The following is a 24410-nucleotide window of genomic DNA, read 5'->3' on the forward strand; positions in this document are numbered from 1 at the left end:
CAAAAAATGGGGAAAAAATGGGATTTTTGGTGAATTTTAAAGGGGATTTTTAGGAGGTTTTAATGAGAATATTTTGGTATTTTGTCCTGAGGATCCTGAAAATGGGGAAAAAATGGGAATTTTGGGAAAAAATGGAGAAAAAGAAAAAAAATGGTGAAAATCGGTGAAAAAATGACGAAAATCGGTGAAAAAATGGCGAAAATATGACGAAAAATGGCAAAAAAATGGCAAAATTTGCAATAAAAATGGGATTTTTAGGGGATTTTGAAGGGGATTTGGAGCTGCTGTCGGTCATGGTGTCCTGAGGGGCCTGGAGTGGGGATTTGGGGGGAAAAAGGGGGATTTGGGGAAAAAAAGGAAAAAAAAATGGTGAAAATCGGTGAAAAAATGACGAAATTAGGGCAAAAAATGGGGAAAATATGATGAAAAATGGGGAAAAAATGGGAATTTTAGGGTGTTTTAAAGGGGATTTGGGGGATTTTAATGGGAATATTTTGATGTTCTGTGCTGAGGATCCTGAAATTGGGGGAAAAATGGGGATTTTGGGAAAAAATGGGGAAAAAGAAAAAAAAAAGGTGAAAATTGGTGAAAAAATGAGGAAAATATGATGAAAAATGGGGAAAAATGGGATTTTTAGGGGATTTTAAAGGGGATTTGGAGCTGCTGCCGGTCATGGTGTCCTGGGGGGCCTGAAAATGGGGGAAAAAGGGGATTTGGGGAAAAAAAGGAAAAAAAAATGGTGAAAATCGGTGAAAAAATGATGAAAATCGGTGAAAAAATGGCGAAAATATGGCGAAAATTGGATTAAAAATGGGAATTTTAGGGGATTTTGAAGAAGAGAGTTTGGTATTTTGTCCTGAGGATCCTGAAAATGGGGGAAAAAATGGGAATTTTGGGAAAAAATGGGGAAAAAGAAAAAAAAATGGTGAAAATCGGTGAAAAAAAGCGAAATTATGGCAAAAAATGACAAAAAAATAGGGAAAATTGGAAAAAATGGGAATTTTGGGGGAAAATGAGAAAAAATTGGAATATTCCTGAGGACCGAAAATGGGGGAAAAAATCAGAATTTTGGGAAAAAATAAAAAGAAAAAAAAATGGGGAAAATCGGTGAAAAAATGACGAAAATATGACAAAAAAATGGGGAAAAAATGGGGAAAATTGGATTAAAAATGGGAATTTTAGGGGATTTTGAAGGGGACAGTTTGCTATTCTAAACTGGGGATCCTGAAAATGGGGAAAAAAATGGGGAAAAAAATGGAGAAAAAATGGTGAAAATGGAAAAAATGACGAAATTATGACGAAAAACCACGAAAATATGGCAAAAATCGGAAAAAATGGGAATTTTAGGGGATTTTGAAGGGGATTTGGAGCTGCTGCCGGTCATGGTGTCCTGGGGGGCCTGAAATGGGGGGAAAAATGGGGATTTTGGAAAAAATGGGGAAAAAGAAAAAAAAAAAGGTGAAAATCGGTGAAAAAATGGCGAAATTATGATGAAAAATGATGAAATTACGGCGAAAATCGCATTAAAAATGGGAATTTTAGGGGATTTTGAAGGGGACAGTTTGGTATTCTAACCTGGGGATCCTGAAAATGGGGGAAAAATGGGGATTTTGGGAAAAAATGGGGAAAAAGAAAAAAAAATGGTGAAAATCGGTGAAAAAATGGTGAAATTAGAGCAAAAAATGACAAAATTAGGGCAAAAAATGGGGAAAAATGGGATTTTAGGGGATTTTGAAGGGGATTTGGAGCTGCTGCGGTCATGGTGTCCTGGGGGCCTGAGAGGATTTGGGGGAAAAAGAAAAAAAAAATGGTGAAAATCGGTGAAAAAATGAGGAAAATATGACGAAAAATGGGGAAAAAATGGTGAAAATCGCATTAAAAATGGGATTTTTAGGGGATTTCAAAGAAGACAGTTTGGTATTCTGTACTGGGGATCCTGAAATTGGGGGAAAATGGGGATTTTGGGAAAAAATGGGGAAAAAGAAAAAAAAAATGGTGAAAATCGGTGAAAAATTGGCGAAATTATGACGGAAAATGGGGAAAATATGACGAAAATTGGATAAAAAATGGGATTTTTAGGGGATTTTGAAGGGGATTTGGAGCTGCTGCCGGTCATGGTGTCCTGGGGGGCCTGAAATGGGGGGAAAAATGGGAATTTTGGGGAAAAATGGGGAAAGAGAAAAAAAAATGGTGAAAATTGGTGAAAAAATGGGGAAATTAGAGCAAAAAATGGGGAAAAAATGGGGAAAATTGGATTAAAAATGGGAATTTTGGGGGATTTTGGAAGGAGCTGCTGCCCGAGTCATAGTGTCCTGGGGGCCTGAAAATGGGGGAAAAAGGGGATTTGGGGGGAAAAAAAGGAAAAAAAAAATGGTGAAAATCGGTGAAAAAATGATGAAATTAGGGCAAAAAATGGGGAAAATATGATGAAAAATGGGGGGAAAAATGGGAATTTTAGTGAATTTTAAAGGGGATTTGGGGGATTTTAATGGGAATATTTTGGTATTTTTTCCTGAGGATCCTGAAAATGGGAAAAAAATGAGAATTATGGGGAAAAAGAAAAAAAAATTGTGAAAATCGGTGAAAAAATGAGGAAATTATGGCAAAAAATGACGAAAATATGGTGAAAAATGGGGAAAAAATGGAATTTTAGGGGATTTTGAAGGGGATTTGGAGCTGCTGCCGGTCATGGTGTCCTGGGGGGCCTGAAAATGGGGGGAAAAATGGGGATTTGGGGAAAAAATGGGGAAAAAGAAAAAAAAAATGGTGAAAATCGGTGAAAAAAATGAGGAAAATATGACGAAAAATGGGGAAAAAATGAGGAAAATTGGATTAAAAATGGGATTTTTAGGGGATTTTGAAGGAGACAGTTTGGTATTCTGTACTGGGGATCCTGAAATTGTGGGAAAAATGGGAATTTTGGGAAAAAATGGGGAAAAAGAAAAAAAAATGGTGAAAAATCGGTGAAAAAATGACGAAATTAGAGCAAAAAATGACGAAAAAATAGGGAAAATTGGATTAAAAATGGGAATTTTGGGGGATTTTAATGAGAATATTTTGGTATTTTGCCCTGAGGATCCTGAAAATGGGGGAAAAAATGGGGAAAAAGAAAAAAAAATTCGTGAAAATTCAGTAATCGTGAAAATTAGTCATGTGAAATTCTGTGAAATGAAAAATGATTTTTTAAGAGTTAGAAGTTGGAAGACTACTGCAGTCATGGTATCCTGGGGACCTGGGAAAAGGGATTTGGGAAAAGAGAGGTTGGGAAAAAAAAAATGGTGAAAATCGGTGAAAAAATGAGGAAAATCGGTGAAAAAATGGCGAAATTAGGGCAAAAAATGGGGAAAAAATGGGGAAAATGGGGAAAAAATGGGATTTTTAGAAGATTTTAATGAGAATATTTTGGTGTTCTGACCTGGGGATCCTGAAATTGGGGAAAAAATGGGAATTTTGGGAAAAATGGGGAAAAAGAAAAAAAAATGGTGAAAATTGGTGGAAAAATGGGGAAAAAATGGGGAAAAAATGGGGAAAAATGGGAATTTTGGGGGATTTTAAAGAGAATATTTTGGTAGTTTGTCCTGAGAATCCTGAAAATGGGGAAAAAATGGAGAATTTGGGAAAATTTATTTTTTTAAATGGTGAAAATTGGGGAAAAAATGGGAAAAAAATTTAAAAATTGGGGAAAAAATGGGAGAAATTGGGGAAAAATGGGGAAAAAATGGGGAAAAAATGGGGAAAAATTGGGAATTTTGGAGGTTTTAAAAGAACATTTTCATATTTTGTAGGAGAGAATCTGAAAAATGGGAGAAAAAATGGAAATTTTGGGAAAAAAGGAGAAAAAAAAGGTGAAAATCAGTGGAAAAATGGGGAAAAAATGGGGAAAAAAGAGAATTTTGGGGATTTTTTGGGGATTTTTTGGGGATTTTTTGGGGATTTTTTGGGGATTTTTTTGGGATTTTCAAGTGGAAATTTTAGTGTTTTGTCCTGGGAGGTTGAAAATGGGGAAAAAATGGGGATTTTGGGGAAAAATGTTTAAAAAAAGGTGAAAATTGGGGAAAAATGGGGAGAAAATGGGGAAAAATGGGGAAAAAAATGTTTTAAAAATGGGGAAAAAATGGGGAAAAATGGGAATTTTGGAGGTTTGAAAAGAACATTTTCATATTTTGTAGGAGAGAATCTGAAAGATGGGAGAAAAAATGGAAATTTTGGGAAAAAAGGAGAAAAAAAGGTAAAAATCAGTGGAAAAATGGGGAAAAAATGGGGAAAAAAGAGAATTTTGGGGATTTTTGGGGATTTTTTGGGGATTTTCAAGTGGAAATTTTAGTGTTTTGTCCTGGGAGGTTGAAAATGGGGAAAAAAATGGGGATTTTGGGGAAAAATGTTAAAAAAAAGGTGAAAATTGGGGAAAAATGGGAAAAAATGGGGAAAAATGGGAAAAAATGGGGAAAAAATGGGAAAAAAATGGGAAAAAAATGGGAAAAATTGAGATTTGGTGGAAAAATGAAGAAAAACTGGTGAAAATCAGCAAAAAAAAAGACAAAAAATAGAGAAAAATGAGAGAAATGGGATTAAAAAAGGGATTTTTTGGGGTTTTAAAGAGAATATTTTAGTATTTGGTGTGAAAGTGTTTTGAAAATTGAGGGAAAAAGTGAAATTTTGGGGAAAATGGGAAATAATTTTTTGAAAATGGGGGAAATTGGGGAAAATGGGGGAAAAATGGGGAAAAAATGGGGAAAAAATGGGGAAAAAATGGGGAAAAATGGGGAAAAATGGGGAAAAAATGGGGAAAAATGGGAATTTTTAGGGTTTTTTGGGGGAATTTTAGGGTTTTTTGGGAATTTTAGGGGTTTTTTGGGGAATTTCAAGAGGATTTGGAGGAATTTGAAAAGGAGAGGCTGAAAAATGGGGGAAAAAGTAAAATTTGGGGAAAAAATGATGGAAAAATGTGATTTTGGGGGAAAAATGGGGAAAAATGGGAATTTTTGGGGAAATTTTGGGACATTTTGGGGTCAATTTTGGGAGATTTTGGAGCATTTTAGGGTCAATTTTAGGGTGGATTTTGGGAGCATTTTGGGGAATTTTAGAGAAAATTTTGGGACATTTTGGGACATTTTAAGGTCAATTTTGAGGTCAATTTATGGGGAAATAAGGGTTCATTTTAGGAGGAATTTTGGGCAATTTAGGATTAATTTTGGGAGTAATTCAACGGTTTTTGGAAATATTGGGTTCATTTTAGGGCAATTTTAGGACATTTAGGAAAATTTTTAGGCAATTTTGAGATAATTAAAGGATATTTTAGGGTAAATAAAAGGAACAATTTTTGGGACATTTTGGGGTCAATTTTGGGAGATTTTGGAGCATTTTATGGTCAATTTTAGGGTGGATTTTGGGAGCATTTTGGGGAATTTTAGAGAAAATTTTGGGCCATTTTAGGAGGAATTTTGGGGTCAATTTTGGGACATTTTAGGGTCAATTTTGAGGTCAATTTTTGGGGCATTTTGGGGGAACTTTGGGGCCTTTTGGGGTCAATTTTAGGGTGAATTTTGGGACATTCTGAGGAATTTTAGAGAAAATTTTGGGGCATTTTGGGATATTTTAGGGTCAATTTTTGGGGCTTTTTGGGGTCAATTTTGGGGCCTTTTGGGGTAAATTTTGAGGCATTTTAGAGAAAATTTTGGGGAATTTCAGGACATTTCAGGAGGAATTTTGGGGTCAATTTTGGGACATTTTAAGGTCAATTTTAGGATCAAATTTGGGGTCAATTTTAGGGCATTTTGGGACATTTTAGAGAGAATTTTGGGGTCAATTTTGGGACCATTTTGGGGAATTTTAGAGAAAATTTTGGGACATTTTGGGGTAAATTTAGGTCAATTTTGGGAAAATTTTTTGGGGAATTTTGGGCCATTTTAAGGTCATTTTTGGGAACATTTTGGGGTCAATTTAGGTCAATTTTGGGACATTTTAGGAGAAGTTTTTGGGCAATTTTTGGGCGAATTTCGGGACATTTTGGGGTCAATTTAGGAGGAATTTTGGGACAATTTTGGGGTCAATTTAGGGACATTTTAGGAGAGATTTTTGGGCAATTTTGGGGGAATTTTAGGACATTTTGGGGTCAATTTTTGGACCATTTTGGGGTCAATTTTTGGGGGAATTTTGGGCCATTTTAGGATCAATTTTGGGAACATTTTGGGGTCAATTTTGGGACATTTTAGGAGAAGTTTTTGGGCAACTTTTGGGCAACTTAGGGACATTTTGGGGTCAATTTTGACCAATTTTAGGCCAATTTAGGTCAATTTTTGGGGGAATTTTGGGCCATTTTAAGGTCAATTTAGGTCAATTTTTGGGGTCAATTTTGGGACATTTCAGAAGAAATTTTTGGGCAATTTTTGGGCGAATTTTGGGCCATTTTGGGGTCAATTCAGGGCAATTCTAGGAGGAATTTTGGGGTCAATTTTGGGACCATTTTGGGGTCATTTTGGGGTTATTTTTTGGGCCTTTTTTGGGTCAATTTTGGGGCATTTTCAGCTCATTTCATGTTCAATTTTGAGGCATTTTAGGGTCAATTTTGGGGTCATTTAGGGTCATTTAGGGAGTGAGTTTTGGGCAATTTTTTGGGGGAATTTTGGGCCATTTTGGGGTTAATTTTGGGACATTTTAGGGTCAATTTATGATCAACTTTGGGACATTTTAAGACATTTTAGGAGAAATTTTTGGGCCATTTTGGGGTCAATTTTGGGCCATTTTAGGGTCAATTTAGGAAAAATTTTGGGCCATTTTAGGTCAAATCAGGAGAAATTTTGGGGCATTTTAGGGTCAATTTTGGGGCATTTTAGGGTCAATTTTAGGGCAATTATTTGGCGAATTTTGGGCCATTTTGGGGTCAATTTTGGGACAATTTTGGGACAATTTTGGGAGATTTTAGGAGAAATTTTTGGGCCATTTTGGGCTCAATTTTGGGCCATTTTAGGGTCAATGTTAGGGTCAATTTTGGGCCATTTTAGGGTCAATTTTGGGCCATTTTAGGGTCAATTTTAGGTCAAATTTTGGGGCATTTTAGGGTCAATTTTTGGGGGAATTTTAGGCCATTTTAGGGCAATTTTGGGAACATTTTAGGAGAAATTTTTGGGCTAATTTTGGGCTAATTTTGGGCCATTTTAGGCTCAATTTTTGGGCCATTTTGGGCCAATTTTAGGTCAATTGTTTGGCGAATTTTGGGCCATTTTAGGGTCAATTCAGGTTCAATTTTGGGCCATTTTAGGGTCAATTTTTGGTTGAATTTTAGGCCATTTTAGGGTCAATTTTGGGCCATTTTGGGCTCAATTTTGGGCCATTTTTGGGTCAATTTTAGGCCATTTTTGGGTCAATTTTGGGCCATTTTGGGGTCAATTTTCAGCCATTTTTGGGCTCAATTTTGGGCCATTTTAGGGGAAATTTTTGGGCAATTTTTGGGTCATTTTGGGCTCAATTTTGGGGCATTTTAGGGTCAATTTTTGGGTGAATTTTCGGCCACTTTAGGCTCAATTTTGGGCCATTTTAGGGTCAATTTTGGGGTCAATTTTGGGCCATTTTGGGCCATTTTGGACCAATTCAGGACAAATTTTCAGCCCCATTTCGGGGTTTCCCCTCCCCCCGCCCCTCCCCCCCTCACCTGAGGCTTACCTGGGGGTGCAGCGGGGGGTGGGGGAGGGGCGGGGCGGCCCCGGGGTTTCCCCCCCCCTGCCGCAGGGGCTGCTGGGAAGGGGGAGCCTCATGCTGGGGGGGAGCGCCCGGCCGGCCCAGCCTCACCTGGGCAGAGGCACCTGCACAGGTGAGAGAGACAGGGGAGAGAGGTGAGACACCTGGGACAGGTGAGAGACAGGTGAGAGAGACAGGTGAGAGAGACACAGGTGAGACAGACAGGTGAGAGACAGGTGAGAGCGCCTGGCCGCCCAGCCTCACCTGGGCAGAGGCACCTGGACAGGTGAGAGAGAGACAGGGAGAGAGAGGTGAGACACCTGGGACAGGTGAGAGACAGGTGAGACAGGTGAGGTACAAGGGAGAGACACAGGTGAGACACGGCAGGTACCTGGGACAGGTGAGAGACACAGGGGAGACACAGGTGAGAGACAGGTGAGGTACCTGGGACAGGTGAGAGAGACAGGGGAGAGAGACAGGTGAGAGAGACAGGTGAGACAGGGCAGGTACCTGGGACAGGTGAGAGAGACAGGGGAGAGAGGGAGACAGGGGAGAGACAGGTGAGGTATTTGGGACAGGTGAGAGACACAGATGAGAGACAGGGGAGACACAGGTGAGAGAGAGACAGGTGAGAGAGAGACAGGTGAGACACCTGGGACAAGTGAGAGAGAGACATGGGAGACACAGACAGGTGAGACACCTGGAACAGGTGAGAGACAGGTGAGAGACAAGGGAGAGCGCCCGGCCGGCCCAGCCTCACCTGGGCAGAGGCACCTGCACAGGTGAGAGAGAGACAGGAGAGAGGTGAGACACCTGGAGGGGTGAGAGAGACAGGTGAGAGACAGGTGAGAGAGAGACAGGGCGGGTACCTGGGACAGGTGAGAGAGACAGGGGAGAGAAAGACAGGTGAGAGAGAGACAGGTGAGACACAGGTGAGAGAGACAGGTAAGAGACAGGTGAGAGACAGGGGAGAGACAGGTGAGCCAGGTGACAGACAGAGGTGAGAGACAGGTGAGGTACCTGGCACAGGTGAGAGACAGGTGAGAGACAGGTGAGAGACAGGTGAGAGACAGGTGAGAGACAGGTGAGAGACAGGTGAGAGACAGGTGAGACAGGTGAGGTACCTGGGACAGGGGAGAGACAGGTAAGAGAGACAGGTGAGACACAGGGGAGAGACAGGTGAGGTACCTGGGACAGGGGAGGGAAACAGGTGAGACACAGGGGAGGTACAGAGCAGAGACACAGGTGAGACACCTGGGACAGGTGAGAGACAGGTGAGGTACCTGGGACAAGTGAGAAACAGGTGAGAAACAGGTGAGAGACAGGTGAGACAGACAGGTGAGACAGGGCAGGTACCTGGGACAGGTGAGAGAGACAGGGAGAGACAGGTGAGACACCTGGGACAAGTGAGAGAGAGACAGGTGAGACACAGGTGAGGTACCTGGGACAGGTGAGGTGAAATTGCCACGAAAAATGGGGAAAAAATGGCTCAGATTGACCTCAAATCTCCCCAGAATTAGCTAAATTGACCCAAAATCCACCCCAGGTGAGACAGGTGAGTTACCTGGGACAGGTGAGGGGAAATTCAGGTGAGAAGTGGAGGAAAAATGGGGAAAAATGAGGGAAAATGACCCAAAAATGGCACAGATTGACCCAAAATCCACCCAAAATTGGGCTAAATTGACCCAAAATCCATCACAGGTGAGAGACAGGTGAGTTACCTGGGACAGGTGAAGTGAAATTCCCAGAGAAAATGGAGGAGAATTGGAGGAAAATGAGGAAAAAATGGGGAAAAATGACTCAAAATTGAACTAAATTGAGCCAAAACCCACCCCAGGTAACACAGGTGAGACACACCTGGGACAGGTGAGACACAGAGGGGAGAGACAGGTGAGTTACCTGGGACAGGTGAGGGGAAATTCCCACAGAAAACAGGGAAAAAATAGGGAAAAATGGTTCAGATTGACCCCAAAATTGGGCTAAATTGAACCAAAATCCACCCCAGGTGAGACAGATGAGACAGGTGAGGTGAAATTCAGTTGAAAAACAGGGAAAATGGGAAAAAAGACCCAAAAATGGCTCAGATTGACCCAAATCCACCCAAAATTGGGGTAAATTGACCCAAAATCCACCTCAGGTGAGACAGGTGAGACACACCTGGACAGGTGAGGGAAATGTGAAACTGAGCATTGCTGAGCTCACCTGTCTAGGGAACTCACCTGTCCCACCCTCACCTGGCCAGGTAACTCACTCAGCTAGCCAGGTAACTCACCTATCACAGGTAACTAACTCACCTGTCGCACTTCACCTGTCCCAGGTAGCTCACCTGTCCCACCTCACCTGTCCAGGTAACTAACTCACTTGTCCAGGTAGCTCACCTGTCCCAGGTGTAACCCACCTGTCCCACCCTCACCTAGCCCAGGTAACTCATCCACCTGCCCAGGTAACTCACCTATCACAGGTAACTCACCCACCTGTCCCACCTCACCTGTCCCAGTGTAACTCACCTGTCCCAGGTGTAACTCACCTGTCCCACTCTCACCTGTCCAAGTGTAACTCACCTGTCCCACCCTCCCCTGCCCAGGTAACTCACTCACCTGTCCCAGGTGACTCACCTGTGCTCGCAGGGCCCTCCTCCTCCTCCTCACACTCCACTTCCACGGTGCCGGTGAGGCGGGGGGGCGTCCTGGGGGGAGGGGACAGGTGAGACACCTGGGGACACCTGAGAGACACTGGGGACACCTGGGGTACACCTGAGAGACACTGGGGACACCTGAGAGACACTGGGGACACCTGAGAGACACTGGGGACACCTGAGAGACACCTGAGCACACCTGGGGACACCTGAGGGACACTGGGGACACCTGAGGGACACCTGAGAAACACCTAGAGATACCTGGGAGACACCTGGGGACATCTAGGGACACCTGACGAACACCTGAGACACACCTGAGAGACAGGTGAGACACCTAGGGACACCTGAAAGTCAGGTGAGCACACCTGGGGACACCTGGAGACACACCTGGGGACACCTGAGCCATACCTAAAAACACTAGAGGACACCTGGGAATACCTGAGACCAACTGAGGGCACCTGTGCACACCTGGGAGACACCTGAGCTCACCTGAGCACACCTGGGGGACACCTGACAACACCTGAACACACCTGGGGACATCTGAGAGCAACTGAGAACAACTGAGAGACACCTGAGCTCACCTGTGGAGGTGCTGAGCTCACCTGAACACACCTGAGCTGAGCTGAACACACCTGAGCTAACCTGTGGAGGTGCTGAGCTCACCTGAGCACACCTGGGAACACCTGTGGAGGTGCTGTGCACACCTGGGCACACCTAGTGCACACCTGCGGAGGTGCTGAACACACCTGAGCACACCTGAGCTCACCTGCGGAGGAGCTGAGCTCACCTGGGCAATACCTGGGCACACCTGAGCTCACCTGGGCAACACCTGGGCAACAGCTGGGCACACCTGAGCTCACCTGAACACAGCTGGGGAACACATGAGCACAGCTGGGGAGGAGCTGAGCACACCTGAGATACACCTGAACACACCTGAGCACACCTGAGGCTCACCTGGGGAACACCTGAGCTCACCTGAACACAGCTGGGCACACCTATGGAAGTGCTGTGTGCACCTAAGCACACCTGGGGAACACCTGAGCTCACCTGAGCATAGCTGGGAAACACCTGGGGAACACCTGAGCACAGCTGGGCAACATCTGGGGAACACCTGAACACACCTGAGCTCACCTGAGCTCACCTGAACACACCTGGGCACACCTGAGCTCACCTGAACACACCTGGGCACACCTGAGCACACCTGAGCTCACCTGCCCCACCCCCAGGGTGACCCCTAAGTGACCCCAGAGTGACCTAAACACTGCAGAGTGACCCCAGAGTGACCCTAAAGTGATCTCTGAGTGACCCTAAAGTGACCTCTGAGTGACCCCAGGGTGACCCCAGGGAGACCTCAGAGTGACCCCAAAATGACCTCAGAGTGACCCCAGAGTGACCTCAAAACTGCAGGGTGACCCTGAGTGACCCCAAACCCCATAAAGTGACCCCAAACCTCAAACTGAGATCCCAAACTGACCTAAACCCCTAGTTGGGACCCCAAACTGACCCCAAACCCCATAAAGTGACCCCAAACCCCCCAACGTGACCCTAAACCCCATAAAGTCACTCCAAAGTGACCCCAAACCCCACAGAAAACCCCCCCAAACCCACAGAAAATAAACCCCAAACCCACAGAAACTAAACCCCAAACCCACAGAAGATCTCCCCAAACCCCACTGAAAATAAACCCCAATCCTCTCACCCCATAGATAAAAAAATCCCCAAATCTGGGACTCCCAAACGCCTCACAGCTCCTTCACCCCACAGAAAACCCCTCAGAACCCCTTCACCCCACAGAAAAACCTCCCAAACCCCTCACATTCTCCTCACCCCACACAAAAATCCCCTCAAACCCCTCATAATCCCCTCACCCCAAATCTGGGACCCCCAAACCTCTCAGAACCCACTCACCCCACAGAAAACACCTCACAAGCCCCTCAGAGCTGCTTCACCCCAAATCTGGGACCCCCAAACCCCTCACAGCTCCTTCTCCCCATGGAAAACCCCTCAGCACCCACTTCACCCCACAGACAACACCTCAGAGCTCCCTCACCTCACAGAAAACCCCTCAGAACCCACTTCACCCCACAGAAAACTCATCCCAAACACCTCAGAGCTCCCTTACCCCAAATCTGGGACCCTTAAGCCCTCACAACCCCACAGAAAACCCCTCAGAACCCACTCACCCCATAGAAAATACACCCCAAACCCCTCACAATCCCCTCACCCCAAATCTGGGACCCCCAAACCCCTCACAGCCCCCTCACCCCACAGAAAACACCTCAAACACCCCACAACCCCCTCACCCCAACTCTGGGACCCCCAAACCCTCACAACCCCTTTACCCCACAGAAAATCCCCAAACCCCACAGAAAATCTCTCCAAACCCCACAGAAAACCCCTCAGAACCCACTCACCCCACAGAACAATCCCCCCCAAGCCCCTCACAGCTCCAAACCCCACAGAAAACCCCTCAGAACCCACTCACCCCACAGAAAATCCCCCCAAGCTCCTCACAGCCCACTTGCCCCAAATCTGGGACCCCCAAACCCCTCAGAGCTCCTTCACCCCACAGAAAATCCCTCAGAGCTTCCTCACCCCACACAAAATCCCTTCAAACCCCTCACCATCTCTTCACCCCACAGAAAATCCCCCCAAACCCCTCACAGTCCCCTCACCCCACAGAACACCTTCACAAGCCCCTCAGAGCTCCTTCACCAGAAAACATCTCACAGCTCCCTCACCCCACAGAAAATCCACCCCAAACCCCTCAGAAAGTACACCCCAAACCCCTCAGAACCCCCTCACCCCACAGAAAATCCCCCCAAACCCCTCACAGCTCCTTCTCCCCACAGAAAATCCGCTCAAGCCCCTCACAATCCCCTCACCCCAAATCTGGGACCCTCAACCCCTCAGAGCCCACTCACCCCACAGAAAATCCCCCCAAACTCCTCACAGCTCCCTCACCCCACAGAAAATCCTCCCAATCCTCCCACCCCACAGAAAACACCTCACAAGCCACTTCACCCCACAGAAAATCCCCAAAGACCCTCACAACCCCCTTCACCCCACACAAAATCCCTCAGAGCTTCCTCACCCCACAGAAAACACCTCACAACCCACTCATCCCACAGAAAACACACCCCAAACCCCTCACAGCTCCTTCACCCCACGGAAAATCCCCTCAAACCCCTCACAATCCCCTCACCCCAACTCTGGGACCCCCAAACCCCTCACAACCCCCTTTACCCCACAGAAAATCCCCCAAACCCCACAAAACCCCTCACAACCCCTTCACCCCACAGAAAATCCCCCAAACCCTCACAATCCCCTCACCCCAAATCTGGGACCCCAAACCCCCCACAACCCCTTTACCCCACAGAAAATCCCCCAAACCCCACAGAAAATCCCCAAACCCCACAAAACCCTCAGAACTCACTCACCCCACAGAACAATCCCCCAAGCCCCTCACAGCTCCTTCTCCCCACAGAAAATCCCTCAGAACCCACTCACCCCACAGAAAATCCCACAAATCCCTCACAGCTTGCTCACCCCACAGAAAATCCCTCACAGCTCTCTCATCCCAAAACTGGGACCCCCAAACCCCTCACAGCCCCTTCTCCCCACAGAAAATCACCCAAACCCCTCACAACCCCTTCACCCCACAGAAAACACCTCAGAAACCCCCTTCACCCCACAAAAAATACAACCCAAACCCCTTCATCCCACAGAAAACCCCTCACAACCCCCTTCACCCCACAGAAAATCCCCCAAACCCCTTCATCCCACAGCAATCCCCCCCAACCCCTCCCGGCTCCCTCAGGCCTCCCCGCTCTCCTCTCTCTCTCCCGCTCGCCTCTCCCCCGTTACCGATCGCTCCCGGCCGGTCCCGGCGCCTCACGGCGGAGGAGGAGGAGGAGGCGGAAGGCCGGCAGAGGAGGAGGAGGAGGAGGAGGAGGAAGAAGCCGGGGGGAGCCCCGGGGAGGCGCCTGCCGCCGCCGCTCCGCCTCCGACGCCAAATGGCGGCCGGCTCTCCCCCTTCCTTCCCCTCCCCCTCCTGCGCACCCCCCCCCCCGGGTCTGCACCCCCCCCCGGGCCCCCCCAAAGCCCCCCCCGGGCCCTCCTCCCCCCCGCCGCCCTCCCCGTCCCTCAGGGCTCACGGGAAATGGAGTCCAACGCGCCTGAGGGGAGCCGCCGGCAAAATGGCGGCGGGCGGCGCGCGCGCCCGGCCTCAGGGCGAGATCTCGCGAGATCGCCCATAGGGGACGCGTTGCGCTCTCGCGAGATCTCGCAGCGCCCCACACACCCCGGCCCGCCCTTTTCCCGCCCTTTTCCCGCCCACCGCGGGTCTCGCGAGATCGCCCGCTGAGAGAAAAGAAAATCTCGCGAGATCTGCCCCCCCTCACCATCAGCGCCCTCCCGCCGCGCCAAAGCCTCGCGAGAGCGCTCGTTGAGGAGCGTGGCGATCTCGCGAGATCTCGGCGCTGCCCCTCACGCTCCTCCCAGGTCTCGCGAGAGCGCGGCGCGTTTCAATGGGAGATCTCGCGAGATCTCGGCGCTCCCCCTCTTTCTCTCTCTCTCCCCCTCCCTCCCGCCGCGGCAAATCTCGCGAGATTGCAGCGCTGTCCTATGGGTGTTCTCGCGAGATTTTGGCCTCCTCCTCCTCCTCCTCCTCCCTCCTGCCTCCCTCAGGTCTCCTTCCCGCCCTCCCCTCCTCCCGCCGCGCCAAATCTCGCGAGATCCTACCGCTTCTCCGCCGCCTCTCTCGCGAGATTTCGATCCGAGGCTTTCCCCTCCTTCCCGCCAAAGCCTCGCGAGATCTCCCCGCGTCGCAATGGCCGCTCTCGCGAGATTTCCCTCGCGGCGCGGCTAACCGGCAACTCTCGCGAGAACTCGTCTCCCCTCCCTTCCCGCCCTCCCGACTCTCGCGAGATCCTCTCGGCGTTCCTCTATGGCAGCTCTCGCGAGATTTGGAGCCGCGAGCAGCTTCGCCTCTACTTCCGGTCCGCGCCGGAACTTCCGGCCTGGGCGCCGCCATCTTGACCCTGGGCGCCGCCATCTTGGCTCCGCCGCGGAGGATGCTGGGATTTCCCCGCCCATCCCCCCAAATTACAAAAATTCCCCAAAAAAAACAACTTTTGGGGATTTTTTGACTTTTTTTTTATCCAAAGGGAGCCAAAGCGGAGCAGAAACACAAAAAATTCCTGTTTTGGCCCCAAAAACGCGCGCGGGGGGGGAGGGGAGGAACCCTGGGGTCACCTGGGGTCACCCAAAGGTTACCTGGGCTCACCTGAGGGTCACCTGAGTGTCACCCAAATGTCACCTGAGGGTCACCTGGGGTCACCTGAGTGTCACACAAACGTCACCTGAGGGTCACCTGGGGTCGCCCAAAGGTCACCTGCAGGTCCCCAGGCCTCCCCTATGGGCCAGGTGAGCTCAGGTGTGTCCCCAGGTGTGCCTGAGGTCACCCCAGGTGTCCCCAGGTGTCTCTCAGGTGTGTCTAAGGTCACCTCAGGTCACCCCAGGTGTGCCCAGGTGTGTCCCCAGGTGGATCTCAGGTGACCTTGGAGATCCCCAGGTGTCCCCAGGTGTATCTCAGGTATCCCATGATACCCTCAGATGTCCCCAGTTGAGTCCCCAGGTGTCCCTAGGTGACCTCAGGTATCCCAAGGTGTCCCCAGGTGTATCCCATGATACCCTCAGATGTCCCCAGGTGACCCAGGTGTGCCCAGGTGTGTCCCCAGGTGTGTCTGAGGTCACCCAGGTGTGCCCAGGTGTATCCCATGATACCCTCAGGTGTCCCCAGGTGTGCCCAGGTGTCCCCAGGTGTATCCCAGGATACCCTCAGGTGTGCCCAGGTCTATCCGAGGTGTCCCTAGGTGCCTCCAGGTGCACCCAGGTGTATCCCATGATACCCTCAGATGTCCCCAGGTGTGCCCAGGTGTGCCCAGGTGTGTCCCCAGGTGTGCCTGAGGTCACCCAGGTGTGCCCAGGTGTATCCGAGGTGTCCCTAGGTGTCTCCAGGTGCACCCAGGTGTATCCCAGGTGAGTCCCCAGGGTATCCCCAGCTGTCTCTCAGATGTCCCCAGGTGTATCCCAGGTGTCCCAGGTGTCCCCAGGTGTATCCAGGTGTCCCCAGGTGACCTCAGGTGTCCTCAGGTATACCCCAGGTGTCTCTCAGATGTCCCCAGGTGTGCCCAGGTGTGTCTCCAGGTATCCCAGGATAGCCCCAGGTGTGTCTGAGGTCACCCAGGTGTGTCCCCAGGTGCGCCCAGGTGTCTCTCTGATGTCCCCAGGAATCCCCAGGTGTATCCCAGGTGTCCCCAGGTGTGCCCAGGTGTGTCCAGGATACCCCTGGGGTGACTTCAGATGTCCCTCAGGTGTCTCTCAGGCATCCCCAGGTCTATCCCAGGTGTCTCTCAGATGTCCCCAGGTGTCCCCAGGTGTCTCTCAGATATCCCCAGGTGTATCCCAGGTGTCCCCAGGTGTATCTCAGGTATCCCAGGATAACCTCAGGTGTCCCCAGGACATCCCCAGGTATATCCCAGGTGTCCCCAGATGTGTCCCCAGGTGTATCCCAGGATAGCCCCAGGTGTCCCCAGGTGTGCCCAGGTGTGTCCAAGATACCCCTGGGGTGACCTCAGGTTTCCCCAGGTGTCTCTCAGGTATCCCCAGGTCTATCCCAGGTGTCCCAGGTGTATCCCAGGTGAGTCCCCAGGTGTGCCTAGGTGACTTCAGATGTCCCTCAGGTGTCTCTCAGGTATCCCCAGATATCCCCAGGTGACCTCAGGTGTCCTCAGGTCTATCCCAGGTGTCTCTCAGATGTCCCCAGGTGTGCCCAGGGGTCCCCAGGTGTCCCCAGGTACCGCAGGATTACCCCCAGGTGTGTCTGAGGTCACCCAGGTGTGTCCCCAGGTGCGCCCAGGTGTCTCTCTGATGTCCCCAGGAATCCCCAGGTGTATCCCAGACGTCCCCAGGTGTGCCCAGGTGTGTCCAGGATACCCCTGGGGTGACTTCAGATGTCCCTCAGGTGTCTCTCAGGTATCCCCAGGTCTATCCCAGGTGTGCCCAGGTGTGCCCAGGTGTGTCCCCAGCTGTCCCCAGGTGTCTCTCAGATGTCCCCAGGTGTCCCCAGGTGTATCTCAGGTATCCCAGGATACCCTCAGGTGTCCCTAGGACATCCCCAGGTATATCCCAGCTGTCCCCAGGTGTGCCCAGGTGTGTGCAGGATACCCCTGGGGTGACCTCAGGTGTCTCCGGGGTGACCTCAGGTATCCCAAGGTGTCCCCAGGTGTATCTCAGGATAGCCCCAGGTGTGCCCAGGTGTGTCCAGGATACCCCTGGGGTGACCTCAGGTGTCCCTCAGGTGTCTCTCAGGTATCCCCAGGTGACCTCAGGTGTCCTCAGGTATATCCCAGGTGTCCCAGGTGTATCCCAGGTGTGTCCCAGGTGACCCTAGGTGACCTCAGATGTCCCCAGGTATCCTCAGGTATATCCCAGCTGTCCCCAGCTGTCCCCAGGTGTGTCTGAGGTCACCCAGGTGTGCCCAGGTGAGTCCCCAGCTGTCCCCAGGTGTGTCTGAGGTCACCCAGGTGTGTCTGAGGTTCCCCCAGGTGTGCCCAGGTGTCCCTAGGTGTCTCTCAGATGTCCCCAGGTGTCCCCAGGTGTGTCTGAGGTCACCCAGGTGTGCCCAGGTGAGTCCCCAGGTATATCCCAGATGTGCCCAGGTGTCCCTAGGTGACCTCAGGTGTGCCCAGGTGTCCCCAGGTATATCCCAGGTGAGTCCCCAGGTGTCCCCAGGTGTGCCTGAGGTCCCCCAGGTGTGCCCAGGTATATCCCAGGAGTGCCCAGGTGTGTCTGAGGTCACCCAGGTGTCCCCAGGTGAGTCCCCAGGATACCCCCAGGTGTCCCCAGGTGTCCCCAGGTGTGCCCAGGTGTCCCCAGGTGTGTCTGAGGTCCCCCAGGTGTCCCCAGGATACCCCCAGGTGTCCCCAGGTGTCCCCAGGTGTCCCCAGGTGTGCCCAGGTGTGCCCAGGTGCGCCCAGGTGCGTCACAGGAAGTAGTCGGCGACGGGTTTCTTGGCGGGAATGCCGCGCGTCTCCTGCGGCGCCGCCTCGAAGATGATGAACTCCTTCTGCAGGTGCTCGTCCAGCTCCAAGATGGCCGCCACGTTCCCGCACCTGCCGGCACATTTGCATCTCATTTGCATCTCATTTGCATATTTTAAATACCTAATTTTCCCTTCCCAGGTGTGTTTTTGGCCTTTTGTCACCTGTCTGACTCACCTGGGGAACACAAACCCACCTCAGCCCAATGCATTCCGCATCCCAGGCCAAATTTGCATCTCATTTGCATCTCATTTGCATGTTTTAACTCCTAATTTCTGCTTCCCAGGTGTGTTTTCAGCCATTTCTCACCTGTCTGACTCACCTGGGGAACCCAAACCCACCTGAGCCACCTGAGGCCAATCAGCCCAATGCAGTCCGCATCACAGACCAATTTGCATCTCATTTGCATGTTTTGACACCTAATTTTCACTTCCCAGGTGTGTTTTCAGCCTTTTCTCACCTGCCTGACTCACCTGTGGAACCCAAACCCACCTGAGCCACCTGAGCCCAATGCATTCCACATCACTGACCGATTTGCATCTCATTTGCATTTAATTTGCATACCTGAACACCTAATTTACACTTCCCAGGTGTGTTTTCAGCCTTTTCTCACCTGTCTGACTCACCTGTGGATCCCAAACCCACCTGACTCACCTCAGCCCAATGCAGTCTGCATCACTGACTGATTTGCATCTCATTTGCATACCATTTGCATCTCATTTGCATATTTCAACACCTAATTTCCGCTTCCCAGGTGTGTTTTCAGCCTTTTCTCACCTGTCTGACTCACCTGGGGAACCCAAACCCACCTGAGCCACCTGAGCCCAGTCAGCCCAATTTTGCATCTCATTTGCATCTCATTTACATCTCATTTGCATATTGAACATGATTTCTAGGTGTGTTCTCACCTGCCTGACTCACCTGGAGATCCAAAACCCACCTGAGTCACCTCAGCCCAATGCATTGCACATCACCGACTGATTTGCATCTCATTTGCATATTTCAACACCTAATTTCGGCTTCCCAGGTGTGTTTTCAGCCTTTTCTCACCTGTCTGACTCACCTGTGGAACCCAAAATCACCTGAGCCACCTGAGCCCAATCAGCCCAATGCATTCCACATCTCTGACCAATTTGCATCTCATTTGCATCTCATTTGCATATTTTAACAGCTAGTTTTCCCTTCCCAGGTGTGTTTTTAGCCTTTTCTCACCTGTCTGACTCACCTGTGGATCCCAAACCCACCTGAGCCACCTGAGCCCCAGGCATTCCACATCACATTTGCATCTCATTTGCATATTTTAAACACCTAATTTCTGCTTCCCAGGTGTGTTTTTAGCCTTTTCTCACCTGTCTGACTCACCTGTGGAACCCAAACCCACCTGAGTCACCTCAGCCCAATGCATTCCGCATCACTGACCAATTTGCATCTCATTTGCATCTCATTTGCATATTTTAACACCTAATTTGCACTTCCCAGGTGTGTTTTTAGCCTTTTCTCACCTGTCTGACCCACCTGGGGATCCCAAACCCACCTGAGCCACCTGAGGCCAATTCTGAATCTCATTTGCATATCATTTACATCTCATTTGCACAGTTAACTTTAGTTCCAGGTGTGTTCTCACCTGTCTGACTCACCTGGAGATCCCAAACCCACCTGAGTCACCTGAGTCTAATGAATTTCACATCACTGACCAATTTGTATCTCATTTGCATCTCATTTGCATATTTTAACAGCTAGTTTTCCCTTCCCAGGTGTGTTTTTAGCCTTTTCTCACCTGTCTGACTCACCTGTGGATCCCAAACCCACCTGAGGCACCTCAGTCTAATGAATTTCACATCACTGACCAATTTGCATCTCATTTGCATCTCATTTGCATATCTTAACACCTATTTTGCACTTCCCAGGTGTGTTTTCAGCCTTTTCTCACCTGTCGGACTCACCTGTGGATCCCAAACCCGCCCAGGTGTGTCCAAACCTCAATTAATCACCACCTAATTACACCTCATTAGCATACAATTCACATACCTGCAGCACTATAGATTTGGCCCTAATTAGCATCTCATTAATATGCAAATTTTACTCACAGCCCTCCAGCCCAGGTGTGTCCCAACCCCACCTGTGCCACAGGTAACTCCTAATTAAACTCCCGCAATTAACCGCTAATTAGTGCCGCCCATTAGCACTTAATTACCACCTCATTAGCATCTCATTAGCATATTCAAATGGCCATACAGAACACTGAGGCCACGCCCAGTTCAAACCTCACCTGTCCTACAGGTAACTCTGCTATAACAACTCCCAATTAAACACACATAATGAACACCTAATTAGCATCTCATTAGCATAATTAGGCACTGACCACACCCTCAGCTCAATCTCCATAAAGAGCCATTTGTCCCACCCAGGTGAGTTCAAACCTCACCTGTCCTACAGGTAACTATAACACAATAACTCCCAATTAAACACAGGTAATGAACACCTAATTAGCATCTCATTAGCATACCGGTAGCAGTAATTAGCCACTGACCACACCCTCAGCTCAATCTCCATCAGGTGCCATTTGTAGGTCTACATGACCAACCCAACCTCACCTGTCCTACAGGTAACTATAACACAATAACTCCTAATTAAACACACATAATGACGGGTTAATTAGCATCTCATTAGCATACCGGTAGCAGTAATTGGGCGCTGACCAGACGGTCAGCACGGTCTCCCCAAAATGCCATTTATAGCCATCCAGGTGAGTTCAAACCTCACCTGTCCGACAGGTAACTATGACATGACAACTCCCAATTAAACACACATAACGATGGGTTAATTAGCATCTCATTAGCATACCGGTAGCACTAATTAGGGGCTGACCACACCCTCAGCTCAATCCCCATCAGGTGCCATTTATAGCCACCCAGGTGAGTTCAAACCTCACCTGTGCTACAGGTAACTATAACATAACTCCTAATGAAATATACATACTGAACACCTAATTAGCATCTCATTAGCATACCGGTAGCAGTAATTGGGCGCTGACCAGACGGTCAGCACGGTCTCCCCAAAATGCCATTTATAGCCATCCAGGTGAGTTCAAACCTCACCTGTCCTACAGGTAACTCTGACATAACAACTCCCAATTAAACACACGTAATGAACAGCTAATTAGCATCTCATTAGCATACCGGTAGCACTAATTAGGCACTGACCACACCCTCAACTCAATCTCCATCAACTGCCATTTGTCCCACCCAGGTGAGTTCAAACCTCACCTGTCCTACAGGTAACTCTGATATAACAACTCCCAATTAAACACACGTAATGAACAGCTAATTAGCATCTCATTAGCATACCGGTAGCACTAATTAGGCACTGACCACACCCTCAACTCAATCTCCATCAACTGCCATTTGTCCCACCCAGGTGAGTTCAAACCTCACCTGTCCCACAGGTAACCATGACATAGCAACTCCCAATTAAACACACGTAATGACGGGCTAATTAGCATCTCATTAGCATACCGGTAGCAGTAATTAGGCGCTGACCAGACGGTCAGCACGGTCTCCCCGAAGTGCCACTTGTAGCCCTCCATGACCAGCTGGTGGGCGCGGCAGATCATCGACACCTCGTTGGCCGCGTTGAACTGCGCGACGACGTCCGAGCCGAACAGGTAACCCGCGCCGCGCGGGGACACGCCCCAGCCCGTGGTGTCTGCGGGACGGGGGAGACAGGTGAGAGAGACCAACAGGTGAGACAGGTGGGACAGGTGGGACAGGTGAGGGGAAATTCCCGGAAAAATGGGGAAAAAATGGGGAAAAAATGGAGGAAAAATGGGGAAAATCTGGGAAAAGATGGCTCAGATTGACCAAAAATCCAACCAAAATTGGGGTAAATTGACCCAAAATCCACCTCAGGTGAGACAGGTGGGACAGGTGAGGGGAAATTCAGGTGAGAAATGAGGAAAAAATGGGGAAAAACAGCCAAAAAATGGCTCAGATTGAACCCAAATCCATCCAAAATTGGGCTAAATTGACCCAAAATCCACCCCAGGTGGGACTGGTGAGCACAGGTGGGACAGGTGAGGGGAAATTCCCGCAAGAAATGGGGAAAAAATGGGGAAAAATGGGGGAAAAATGAGGAAAAAATGATCCCAAATCCACCCAAAATTGGGCAAAATTGACCCAAAATCCACCCCAGGTGAGACAGGTGAGACTCAGGTGGGACAGGTGAGGGGAAATTTCCGGGAAAAAATGGGGAAAAATGGGGAAAAATGGGGAAAAATGGGGAAAAAATGGCTCAGATTGACCCCAAATCCACCCAAAATTGGGGTAAATTGACCCAAAATCCACCCCAGGTGAGACAGGTGAGACAGGTGAGCCAGGTGAGGTGAAATTCCGGTGAAAAAATGGGGAAAAAATGGGGAAAAATGGGGAAAAAATGGCTCAGATTGAACCCAAATCCAACCAAAATTGAGGTAAATTGACCCAAAATCCACCCAGGTGAGATCAGGTGAGACAGACAGGTGAGGCGGACAGGTGGGACAGGTGAGGTGAAATTCCTGGGAGAAATGGGGAAGAAATGGGGAAAAACAGCCTAAAAATGGCTCAGATTGAACCCAAATCCAACCAGAATTGAGGTAAATTGACCCAAAATGCACCCCAGGTGAGACAGGTGAAGCAGGTGGGACAGGTGAGACAGGTGAGGGGAAATGAACCGGAAAAATGGGAAAAAATGGGGAAAAAATGGGGAAAAATGACCCAAAAATGGCTCAGGTTGACCCCAAATCCACCCAAAATTGGACAAAATTGACACAAGATCCACCCCAGGTGAGACAGGTGAGCACAGGTGGGACAGGTGAGCAGAAATTCCAGTGAAAAATGGGGAAAAAATGGGGAAAAATTGGGGAAAAATGGCTCAGATTGACCCAAAATTGGGGTAAATTGACCTAAAATTCACCCACAGGTAACACAGGTGGGACTCAGGTGAGACTCAGGTGAGACAGGTGGGGGAAATTCTGGTGGAAAATAGGGAAGAAATGGGGAAAAAATGCCCAAAAATGGGTCAGATTGACACCAAATCCACCCAAAATTGACCCAAATTGACCCAAAATCCACCTCAGGTGAGACAGGTGAGGGGAAATTCCGTGAAAAATGGGGAAAAATGGGGAAAAAATGGGGAAAAATGGGGAAAAAATCGTCCAAATCTACCCCAAATCCAACTCAAATTGGGGTAAATTGACCCAAAATCCACCCCAGGTGAGACACACCTGAGACAGGTGGGACAGGTGAGGGGAAATTCTCGAGAAAAATGGGGGAAAATGGAAAAAAATGGGGAAAAATGACGCCAAATCCAACCAAAATTGGGCTAAGTTGACCCAAAATCCACCCCAGGTGAGACTCAGGTGAGATCAGGTGAGACCGACAGGTGGGACAGGTGAGGTGAAATTCCAGTGAGAAATGGGGAAAAAATGGGGGAAAAAATGGGGAAAAACAGCCTAAAAATGGCTCAGATTGAACCCCAAATCCACCCAAAATTGGGGTAAATTGACCCAAAATCCACCCCAGGTGAGATAGGTGGGACAGGTGAGACCAGGTGGGACAGGTGAGACCAGGTGGGACAGGTGAGGGAAATTCTGGTGAAAAATGGGGAAAAAATGGCTCAAAAGAGCCCAAAAATGGCCCCAAATCCAAGCCAAATTGGGCTAAATTGACCCAAAATCCACCCCAGGTGAGACAGGTGAGGTGAAATTCCTGTGGAAAATGGGGAAAAACAGCCTAAAAATGGCTCAGATTGACCCCAAATCCAACCAGAATTGAGGTAAATTGACCCAAAATCCACCCCAGGTGAGCACAGGTGAGGGGAAATTCTGGTGAAAAATGGGGAAGAAATGGGGAAAAAATTGCTCATCTTGACCCCAAATCCATCCAAAATTGGGCAAAATTGACCCAAAATCCACCCAGGTGGGACAGGTGAGACAGGTGAGGTGAAATTCCTGGGAAAAA

The 24410-nt window shown here is 48.9% G+C and overlaps 3 protein-coding genes and 5 long non-coding RNA genes across 8 annotated transcripts in view; 3 read left to right on the top strand and 5 right to left on the bottom strand.

Annotated features, from left to right (window-relative positions):
• Positions 1-15365, bottom strand: part of LOC146423819 (chromatin remodeling protein SRCAP-like) — a 93320-nt gene extending 77955 nt beyond the window's left edge. Inside the window, exons 1-4 of the mRNA XM_085044450.1 lie at positions 15181-15365; positions 14177-14671; positions 10290-10360; positions 7786-7799 (exon numbers count right to left, since the gene is read on the bottom strand). Coding sequence (XP_084900576.1) covers positions 7786-7799; positions 10290-10360; positions 14177-14671; positions 15181-15365 — 765 coding nt within the window. The remainder of the gene's footprint in view (positions 1-7785; positions 7800-10289; positions 10361-14176; positions 14672-15180) is intronic.
• A 77-nt stretch (positions 15366-15442) lies between these two features.
• On the bottom strand, positions 15443-15737 carry LOC146423821 (uncharacterized). The gene is made up of 2 exons (XR_014847306.1): positions 15664-15737; positions 15443-15555 (listed from the first exon to the last, which is right to left on the bottom strand). It is a non-coding gene; the product is annotated as an uncharacterized LOC146423821 (long non-coding RNA).
• On the top strand, positions 15596-16682 carry LOC146423822 (uncharacterized). The gene is made up of 4 exons (XR_014847320.1): positions 15596-15635; positions 15700-15781; positions 15832-15905; positions 16634-16682. It is a non-coding gene; the product is annotated as an uncharacterized LOC146423822 (long non-coding RNA).
• A 272-nt stretch (positions 16683-16954) lies between these two features.
• On the top strand, positions 16955-17567 carry LOC146423823 (uncharacterized). The gene is made up of 3 exons (XR_014847337.1): positions 16955-16971; positions 17442-17472; positions 17515-17567. It is a non-coding gene; the product is annotated as an uncharacterized LOC146423823 (long non-coding RNA).
• A 99-nt stretch (positions 17568-17666) lies between these two features.
• On the top strand, positions 17667-18067 carry LOC146423824 (uncharacterized). The gene is made up of 3 exons (XR_014847324.1): positions 17667-17724; positions 17940-17990; positions 18044-18067. It is a non-coding gene; the product is annotated as an uncharacterized LOC146423824 (long non-coding RNA).
• Positions 18068-18210: 143 nt separating this feature from the next.
• Positions 18211-22130, bottom strand: LOC146423825 (serine/threonine-protein phosphatase 4 catalytic subunit-like). Its single transcript, XM_085044540.1, has 2 exons — positions 21930-22130; positions 18211-18486 (listed from the first exon to the last, which is right to left on the bottom strand). The coding sequence occupies exons 1-2, from the start codon at positions 22025-22027 to the stop codon at positions 18357-18359; spliced, it is 228 nt and encodes a 75-aa protein (XP_084900666.1). The 5' UTR covers positions 22028-22130; the 3' UTR covers positions 18211-18356.
• On the bottom strand, positions 18853-20290 carry LOC146423826 (uncharacterized). The gene is made up of 3 exons (XR_014847334.1): positions 19796-20290; positions 19506-19667; positions 18853-19223 (listed from the first exon to the last, which is right to left on the bottom strand). It is a non-coding gene; the product is annotated as an uncharacterized LOC146423826 (long non-coding RNA).
• A 1230-nt stretch (positions 22131-23360) lies between the features above and the next one.
• Positions 23361-24410, bottom strand: part of LOC146423827 (uncharacterized) — a 20259-nt gene continuing 19209 nt past the window's right edge. Inside the window, exon 6 of the mRNA XM_085044451.1 lies at positions 23361-23422. Coding sequence (XP_084900577.1) covers positions 23361-23422 — 62 coding nt within the window. The remainder of the gene's footprint in view (positions 23423-24410) is intronic.

The sequence above is a fragment of the Lichenostomus cassidix genome, unplaced genomic scaffold (assembly GCF_008360975.1).
Source record: "Lichenostomus cassidix isolate B80296 unplaced genomic scaffold, HeHo_3.0 HiC_scaffold_36, whole genome shotgun sequence".
Lineage (NCBI taxonomy): Eukaryota > Metazoa > Chordata > Aves > Passeriformes > Meliphagidae > Lichenostomus > Lichenostomus cassidix.

What these genes read in the sequence shown, in the direction of transcription:
- LOC146423825 (XM_085044540.1), bottom strand. Translation starts at nt 22,027, where the DNA reads ATGATCTGCCGCGCCCACCAGCTGGTCATGGAGGGCTACAAGTGGCAC. An exon ending in GCGCCTAATTACTGCTACCG is followed by an intron (nt 18,487 to 21,929) that starts GTATGCTAATGA and finishes ATGTGCCGGCAG; the next exon opens with GTGCGGGAACGTGGCGGCCA.